The 9,701-nt window shown below is 35.8% G+C and overlaps 1 protein-coding gene across 1 annotated transcript; it reads right to left on the bottom strand.

Moving 5' to 3' along the window:
- Positions 1 to 1,419: 1,419 nt before the first annotated feature.
- On the bottom strand, positions 1,420 to 8,900 carry LOC109072236 (apoptosis inhibitor 5-B-like). The gene is made up of 14 exons (XM_042715475.1): positions 8,597 to 8,900; positions 7,220 to 7,381; positions 7,025 to 7,118; positions 6,847 to 6,912; positions 6,549 to 6,700; positions 6,132 to 6,338; positions 5,717 to 5,821; positions 5,456 to 5,545; positions 4,954 to 5,120; positions 3,045 to 3,138; positions 2,813 to 2,869; positions 2,642 to 2,727; positions 2,410 to 2,552; positions 1,420 to 2,327 (listed from the first exon to the last, which is right to left on the bottom strand). Exons 1-14 carry the CDS (start codon positions 8,666 to 8,668, stop codon positions 2,248 to 2,250), a joined length of 1,575 nt encoding a protein of 524 aa, XP_042571409.1. The 5' UTR covers positions 8,669 to 8,900; the 3' UTR covers positions 1,420 to 2,247.
- Positions 8,901 to 9,701: the final 801 nt, after the last annotated feature.

A 9,701-nucleotide genomic window follows, 5' to 3' on the forward strand; every position in this document is an offset into this window, starting at 1 on the left:
GAATCGGACTACACTGGTCATATTGAATGCTTCTGATTCACTAAAAAGAATCGGTTTATGAAACTCATTCACTCGGGATGTATTATTTATTAAAAAAAACAACAACAACAACAACAGAGAGCTTTGTGAAAACTCAGGTGGCCTGCTAGTTAAGGATCTGGGCTGAAAAGTGGCACCGTCGTTAATGCAAAGGAGGTTAATTAGTCGACTTGTTGTGGCACTCCATCCGATACAGCACTGCCCCACCTGCTCACTGCAGTACCATGAACATATTGTTTGATATCGCACGCTTGTTGTTCCAGCCTATTTGCCCACCTCTTGATTGGTCCATCGATTTATCGCGTCTTACAAAAATAGGCGATCACTATCAGACGCCTACTGTTGCGTCCCGTCTTTGTCGTGCTGCACTTTAATCGTTCCGGTCTTGTTAAACGCCTAAAACAAAGCGCGTCGTTATCGATCAGAATCATAAAGAGAAGGTTTCTTATTTAGTCACTTATCTCTCGAGGGCGCGTGAGGAGCTGAAGAGCTACAGTGACTTATTTGGGAAATACCTTGTCACGAGCGACCAACGCTGATAGTTGTCCGATAGCGCCACCTAGCGTTCAATGAACAGCGCGGAAAGACACACCTGTTGAAGTGTGGAAAAAACCCCGACAGATTTAACCCTTTAATCCGTCTGTGGCCTGTTTTGTTTGCTATACATCTCACGAGGCGGTCATTTCATCTGACACAGCAAAAATGCCTTAATTAGTCATTTGTTAATCATATGTTTATTGTGGAAGGGTCGAAATTGAGTTCCCTCATAATCTATATCTGATTAAGTTAGGCTAATATTATTTTAGATTCTCTTCTTCTATGCCTAAACGTAACCCTCACACAAACGTCTCGTATTTTTTTGGTTTTCAGATTTTTTTTTTTTTATTAAAGGGATGCAATGTTGGCAAAATCTTTCACACACAATCTAAATTATCATTAAAATGTATTTTTATTGACAGTTAATTGCATCTTATTTGTGATGCATGTAAAAGGCCTGTGTATTTTTGGAATAAAAAAATAGAGATATGGTGAACAATGATTGGTAAATGCACAACACTAGAAAAGCGATGTTATTAAGAATTGGAACGTGATTAGAAAAAAAAATAAAACATTAAAATGGCCTTCAACAGTTTGAAGTTCTGCAATATCCTAAGTTGTCATGTTTTGAATGTAAATCTGCTTTCTTGGTTGCAGACCGTGGACTTGGATGGCCATCTAGTGGTGTGATTCTTTTATGCCAACTACAGTTATGACAGTTTAACTATTAATAAGCACATGAATGTTGGTAGCAAATGTGTAAAATGCAAGATTCATGTCATCTTTGTTATTGACTAAATATTTAACCCAATATTCATATTCAAATAAACCAATGAAAATCTGTTGAAAAGGGCAAAAAGATTTAATGTGGGTGAAAAACCTTGTTTGAAATAAAAACCAACAGCTGTAATACATAAATGTCTGATTTCCTTCGATCAAAAACATTTAAATATCTTTTACAAACTAAGCATGCACGTTTGAAATCGAAAGTGAACTCAAATCTATGCAAGCAATATTTGAAAATGATTGGGTCCTCACATAATTTTTGTAACAGTTTGAAAAGACAAGGCAATTCTATTCTAAAAGGACATTTTCTGTGGAATATTTTACTTGTTTTGGAAAAAAACCCTTTATTTTAACTTAATATAATTAAGTTAACAAACAAACATTGGGCATAAGAGGTGTCATACAAATTTAAATATTTATGTCCTGAATTAAGAAAGACAGCATAAGATTTGACCCACACAAGTTTGATAAAATTCAGAAGGATATTATTTTTACTTCTTACAAATCTGTGATTTTTGATCCAACAAAAGCTCTGAAAAATTAAAAAAAAAAAAAAAAAAAAGATACAAAGGATGCATGTCACCATACAAAAAAACCTAAAAAACTAAACAAAAAAGAAAATACACATTGGCAGTTTTTTGCTCCACAAAGATGATCCAGAAAGAAAAACAACCCACACATTTGTAACCAACGGGATAACCATGACAGGAGACTGAAAAAGGATTTTCAAAAACACACCCAAGAATAAAATTAAGAAAAACTGTGGAGAGAAAAAGGATGGATGGAGGGCTGTAGATGCAGGAAGGACCAGACGGGAGAAACTCTGTCAAAGATAATATGTTGTGGTAATGTAGTTGCATGGGTTTAGAAGCATATGCAGTCCTCTTAATAAATCCGGCCTCGGCTTCTGTTGCCTCTTCCTCCGAAGCCCCGTCCTCGGCCGCCCCTGAAGCCTCCTCGTTGTTCTGAGGGCACAGATGAGATCATTTATATGTACAGATACTAATTCATACAGTAGTAGCGATTAAGTTTAGATAAGATACTCACCGTAAGAGAAGTTCCCAATGCTGGCGCTGTATTTCCCGCTGGGTGGATTGTATATTTGTCGGGCGTTCCTCCTGGGCAGATTTGTGGGAAGCTTCTTTGTTGTGGCTGTTGCCCCAATGTCCTCCACTGACTGCCTCTTCTGGCTGTAGGACAAACAGAGATCATGGCAAAAACTTTCATAAGCAGACTAAACATGGTGATCTGAATGTCCAAGGTTGATCTGTACACGTACCCGATTGCTGCTGCCTCGGTCTTCTGCACCGGTTTCCAGGACAGAGTGACTGTGCTTTTATAGGATGGAGGGTTATGAAACAGATCCTGGAGAAGATAGAAAACAAATGAGCTCAAAATTTGACATAAAACAGCAAAGACTTTTAAAGCTGTCAGAATTCATGAATGTTACCTTGATTAAAACATTTATGTTGTTGGTGATCTTCAAAGCCACAACTTTGATTTTATTCTGTGGTGAAACAAAATTCGAATACATATTACATCTCTTCAGCATACTTTTCCAGGGTTTTTGAAACCCATTAGGTAAATTGGCAAATAAACACCTTGGAATTGCAATAAATAAATACCTTTATTTCTATGAACTTTACAAAGCAAAGATCAGTGTAAAAAGTATAAAATCATACCTCCTCTGTCTTTAGTGCATCTCCAGTCTTGCCTTGCAAAGCAACACGCAGTTGTCGAATATATACTTGGAGCCCCCGTGCAAAGTACTGTAACCTGTGAAATAAACAACAACAAAAAAAATATACATTTAATGCACACTGTTCCCCTGCCTTTCACAAAGTAATGTAATAAGTCTCTTATTCTAACCAAAAGCACAGTAAAAACCAAAATATTACAATTTAAAAATTCTGCTTTCTATTTTAATATAATTTAAAATGTAATTTATTGCTGTGATGCAAAAAATAATTTTCAGCATCATTACTGCAGTCTTTAGTGTCACATGATCCTTCAGAAATCATTCATCTGATTTGACTGCTCAGATACATTTCTCTTTCATCAATATCTCCTCATCAACAGTTGTGCTGCTTAATATTTTTATGCTGATTTGATGAATATAAAGTTCAAAAGAAGCATTTACATTTGAAATTATAAAGCTAAAAATTAATATATCTTATACATCACTTTTAATTATGCATTTCTCTCTGAATAAAAGTATTAATTTCCTTAAAAAAAAAAAAAAAAAAAAGTAGCAGTAGTCTGTGTTGTATGTATTGTAAAGTAGGGATTTGTTTTTGTTTTGTATTAAATGTAATGAAATTAGTTTTTGTTGTTTTTGTTAATTTTTTTTAATTGTTTTTGTTATTAAGTAGAAAAATAAAGGTATACCATCGATATCGCGATTCAACCACGATAGTCCCACATCGCAGGATGTGCGATGTAGTCTGTCGTAGTTGATCCGTTATTCATTAACCGTACGGGCCAGCTGCTCCAGCTGATTCGCGGATTAATTGCACAGCTTAACCATCATAGAGTGAAAGTTTATCATTTGCATGTGTTTTAAGCCCTGTAAGTTTAACAGTGGCATATTAACGAACGAGCAGAGAGAGAGAGAGAGAGAAGGAGAGAGGAGAGAGAGAGGAGATGGAGAGAGAGAGATGGAGAGAGAGAGAGAGAGATGGAGAGAGAGAGAGAGAGAGAGAGAGAGCCCCCCCGGCCGGTGCGCTCACCTTCAATACCGTCTTCAAACAACACGAGCGCTGTCTGTGCTCTCTCTCCCTCGCGCATATTATCAAAATCAATTGACACGATGGTGTCGAAAAAAAAAACTATCCAGTAATGAATTGTTTTCTGTGTTGTCAAATCTTATGCGATATACTACACTGCCGAGATAATTACACAACCCGTGCCGTACACGTCTGATTCGCGAACTAATGATTCCTTTGAACCGATTCAATTTAATGAATGGTATCTTAAACACTGACCTGTCCAACACTGACTTCACGAGACTGTAAAAAAAAATGTAACACTTTACAATAAGTTCTATTTATTAAACTATTTTAACTACATTATTTAACATTTACTATTACAAAACTGCCACTTCTACAATATGTTAATTTACATTTCAACATTAGGCTATAGCCTCATTGTTGAAAAAAAGTTGTACAGGATTTGTTAACATTTTGCACTGTGAAGTAACATTACCGAACATGAACAGCTGTGGATAAACTAAGATAAACAAAGATTAATAAAAGTAACAAAAGTATTGCTCGTGGTAAGTTTCATGTTAGTTACTAATATGTTAACAATTCAAACCATATCCTAAAGTTACAAACAAATAATTTACTCTAATTTAAATAATACTCTGATGTTTAAATAATTTAAAAATATGTAAGTGTGGACCCCTTTTTGTTTGTAAGAAAAAATTAGATTAGATTTCATACGCAATATATATCGCAGAAAAATAAAAATGTCATTTTTCAATATTGCAGGCCCTACTAAAATTACTACTAGAAATTACGCAAATGTTTCAAGATTTTAAAAGCTTTCAATATCACTGTTGTCCTTTTGATGATTAATATGAGATCTGACCTGATCTTGAAGTCCTTCAGCTTCTCTGCGCTGATTTTGTCAATAAGAATTTTGCCCAGCTGATGGAAGCTGAAGAGCAGACACTCCACGTAGCTGAACTGCAGCTTGGGCTCTTCATTGGCAGCATTCTCTCCGTTCTCCTCCTCTGGAGGCAGAGGCATGAACTCCTAAAGACATTAGGGGACACAAAGATGCAGAACCACAGCATGAGATGTTTAATGACAAAGCGGCTGAAGTGGAAAGCTTTCTAAATTTTTCTTTTTCATCAGTACCTGACCAATTAATATTAGCACTTACCTATTCTATTTGTTTTTCTAATTTATGAAAAAAACAAACAAAAAAAACTTGCCATGTGTACTGTGCTAGACTGAGACTTGTCACATCACTTGTACACTGTTGCTCTCTTGTTAGTCTGATTGCTTCTGTTGTTCTGCTTTGGATAAAAACGTTTGCTAAATGATTAAATGTAAATTCTTGCAAGAGGTCAGGAATATGCCTTTACCAGTAGCTTCTCAAACAGCATGTTGAGATTGACCTCCAGTTTGTCCATGTCGCCACAATACGGACTCATCTCTGCTAATAACTTTAGTACCTGTAAAGCAGAAAATACTGAGTTCATTTTCCAGCATCCTACGAATATCTGGGGGTGGGGGGAAATTTAATAAAGATGTGCCTTTTTGTCCATGTAAAAAAACAAAACAAAACTCATATACAAGGTTAATATGCAGAAATGATTCCATGATTCCCAGCATGTGATACATACCTCCAGCTGGATGTCCAATTCTGCTACAGGGCTGGTGAGCAGACTGAGGCTCGGCAGAACAAATTCACAGAAGTATGTCACAAAGCGAGTGGAATGCACATTTTTCTGGAGGAGAGATGAGAAAAGTTAATAATTATGCTTTGCATTATTTGCACTAGTACTGGCATAATATATTCCATGAAACTGTAATAATAATATTGATAATAAAAACAGAACTGAATGACAAAAAAAAAAAATTGTTTTGTGAAATGTTGTTTATATAAATAAAATTGTGTGACTACATAAATTTTTTTCTTAGCGCTTATTTTTCCAAAGATTGGCATGTAATAATTATTTTTCATTAGGTTGTAAAAGTTTTTTTCATTAAGTGATAAATGTTTTTTGGAGAAATATTATAATATTATTGCTGACTCACAGAAAAGAGTGGTAAGGCCTGGCGTGTGCACTGCAGGAGCCGGTCGACGCTGTCTGCATCTGTGGGGTTTAGCGCCTGCTCCAGGAATGCCTGCTCCACCACCAGCTCCACCAGCTGCTGCCGCCCGCTCACAGTCTGCATGCTCTTCAGCCCGGACAGGATACGCATCAGAAGCACAAACTCCTCCCCCGTCACATCCTCTAAGACCTAAGACAATCAGAGAGAGTGACAGGTCAAGTGTGAGAACAATTCAAGGCAAAAATAAATAAATAAATACGTTTAAAATCATGTGGTGCAATATTTTCACAATATAACTGTTATGAGCACAAGAGACTCCTTCCAAAAATATTCTAATCTTGCCAACCCCAAACTTCTGAATGGTAGTGTATGTGTGGAAAACGGAAATATGAACGATACCTTTTTTGTCTCTATGAAGATGTAATCCTCCACCTCTTTTGTCATTGTGTCATCTGGCATTGTTTTCAACTTAGTAGAGAGAAACTTAATCGCTCTTTCTCGAACTACATCTTCTCCCTGCAGGATCTGACTGAACAAGCCTCCCAAAGTTCCTGTAAAGAAAGACGGCAAGGTCAAAGAGGACAAATAACTAGTCATGACAGACGCACACACAAAAACAGTCTGTATTTTTATATGTAGAATTAACAGAAAACACATTCTACCCATAAAGCATTGAGGGTATAATGAACATTGATACCTTTTGCATCAATTTTGAATATAGAGATCAAAGCTGTGTTGACTTGACTGAATTCAGCAGAATCATCTAGAAGATACGAGAAGAAACTATGATCAAACAGCTGGAAAAACAGTTTGTTATTTAGTTGCACTAGTTTGTAAACACTGCCTAAAAACCAGGTTGTTAGTAGATGTGAGACCTGTCTGCAGCAGCTGTGTGAGGATGTCTGCGACTCTGGGTAAATTCTCTCCTGATGCGAAACGGGGCAGTTCTTTGATAGCCTGCCTTCTGATCTATAATCAGGAAACCAAAAAAAAAAGACGAACCAACAATGTAAAGATTTGTTTTCTGGTTAACAGGCAAATCTCTGACATGCGGATGATGATTTACTCACGGATACATCCTCATCTTCACACAGATCAAGCTGTGCATTGATGGCTGCATCGGCCAGCTCTGGAAAACTGCTGAAAAATTTGGGAATGAACTGCGCAGCCAGTCGCTTCTCCTTAGGTCCTCCTTTAACACCATCCAGAATCACCTGATACGCATCCTTGTGCTGAAAAACAATTTTAAAAATAGATCAAAATAAGTGACATTTCATCATAATAATAAACTTAAATATTTATTATAATTAACATTACTACTTTTAATGCTAGCAATGCTTATTTAAAATATTTATTTTTTAAATAAGTTCAATATTTAATACAAAAAGCACTGAGTTACAATAGTAATATTACCTGTCAAAAGTAATATTTTTGCCCACCAAGGCTGCATTTACTTGAACATAAATACAATAAAAAGAGTAACACTGTGAAATATTATTACAAATTAAAATAACTGTTTTTTTGTTGGAATATATTTTAAAATGCAATTTATTCCTGTGATGGCAAAGCTAAATTTTCAGCAGAATTATCAATATTTTCACAAAAAACATTTTCAACATTGATAAGACCCATTTCTAATAATTGTGGACCAATAATAATTAGTTTACCATCATATGAATAAATTACTTTTCAAAATATATTAAAATATAATACAGTTCTCTTAAATAGTTTTTAATTTTGATCAAATAAATGCAGTATTGGTGAACAATAATTATTCCAAACTTTTGACTAGTAGTATATAGATGGATAGATAGATATAATTTTGATCAAATAAATTATTAATATATATATATATATATATATATATATATATATAAGAACACATAAACAGGTAATATTTAAATATATAACGTGATATAAATGACATGATATATTACATTTAATATTGCACAACATCTGCACATATAATCAGATTAATGCCCACAAAATAAAGAAAAAGCTACCAGATGTGCATTATGTAAATTCCCTCATCCTTCCTCATGTAAGCTTATCCTAAGATAAGATGTTAATCAGTATCTCTGCGCAGGATTGCGGAAAACCACATTCACAAACGAGTTACGTCCACAGCGTAACATTAGCCTTGCTAAACGTAATAGCATTTCTTTAACAAACCTCACATTTAACGAACGTATTTCATCAGATACCAACAGAATAAACCCTTTCTGCATACACAGTTGCCCTAAAAGCTTGAATTTGGTCCCGTTTACTTATTTACTCAACCCCCCCACACATCTCTGGTCAGCTATTAGCGCTAATGTGCTAGTGCGTTAGAGGAGGCCGCGTAGATACACTAGAGTCTCTCGATGAATAAAACCCCACCAAAACTGAATATCCAACGAGCACTTTTCCTCTAGACGGACAACACAGGGCTATGAGGCTTTGTTTACTTTGCTGAGATCCTCTTTCGCGTCGGCGAGGACGCCGTAGTTACGGTAGAGCTCCTCCACTGTCGCCGCCATCAGCGTGTCCGACTTCTCCAGAGGCTTTCAGTGAATAACGGCAGTTCTGCTGCTCCTCCCGCTGTATCCGCTCGAGATGTCTTCAAACGCGTCACAGTATCACAGCACAGAGGTGTTGTGGGCTGCAGTGGGATGTTATATTCGGAAGCGATGGCTGCTCTCGCGTGCAGGTCGCCAGCTTGGGTTTGTTGCTCTGTGCGGCGGCGGGATGAACGGCTACTTCGGCGCTATTAGGAGATGATTGACAGCGGTATTGTTTAAGAGCGCCATCTGCTGGATTGAGTGTCTAATGCCCCTGGAGGCCCTATCATATTGCGGCCTTTAGCCCTATTGTACTTATGTTACAGTGTTATTGATCTGAAATTAACCAGCACAGACCTGACTTGAGCTAAGTAATGGCACTATTGTCTAAAATAAAGGTGACTTGACATTCAGAGAACCATGGGGCTAAACCTTTCAAACTTGATTAATAAATGTAAAATAAATAAATAATTACAAACACTGAAAGCTAACAGTCACTACTGGTTCTTCAAATTGGGGTTAAAATTGACCTAAAACTATATATATATATATATATATATATATATATAATATATATATATATATATATATATATATATATATATATATATATATATATATATACACACACACACTACCGGTCAAAAGTTTGGGATCAGTAAGACTTTTGTTTTTTTAAAGAAGTCTCTTATGCTCATCAAGGCTGCATTTATTTGATCAAAAATACAGAAAAAAAACCCTAGTAATCTTGCAAAATGTTATTACAATATAAAATAATGGTTTCTATTTTAATATCCTTTAAAATATAATTTATTTCTGTGATGCAATGCTGATTTTCCATCAGCCATTACTCCAGTATAAAGTGTCACATGATCCTTCAGAAATCATTCTAATATGCTGATTTATTAATTTATCAATGTTGGCAACAGTTGTGCTGCCAAATATTTTTTTTGGAAACTGCAATACTTCTTTCAGGATTCTTTGATGAATAAAAAGTTTAAAAGAACAGCAT

This window comes from Cyprinus carpio, chromosome A25, assembly GCF_018340385.1.
Source record: "Cyprinus carpio isolate SPL01 chromosome A25, ASM1834038v1, whole genome shotgun sequence".
In the NCBI taxonomy this organism is placed as follows: Eukaryota; Metazoa; Chordata; class Actinopteri; order Cypriniformes; family Cyprinidae; genus Cyprinus; species Cyprinus carpio.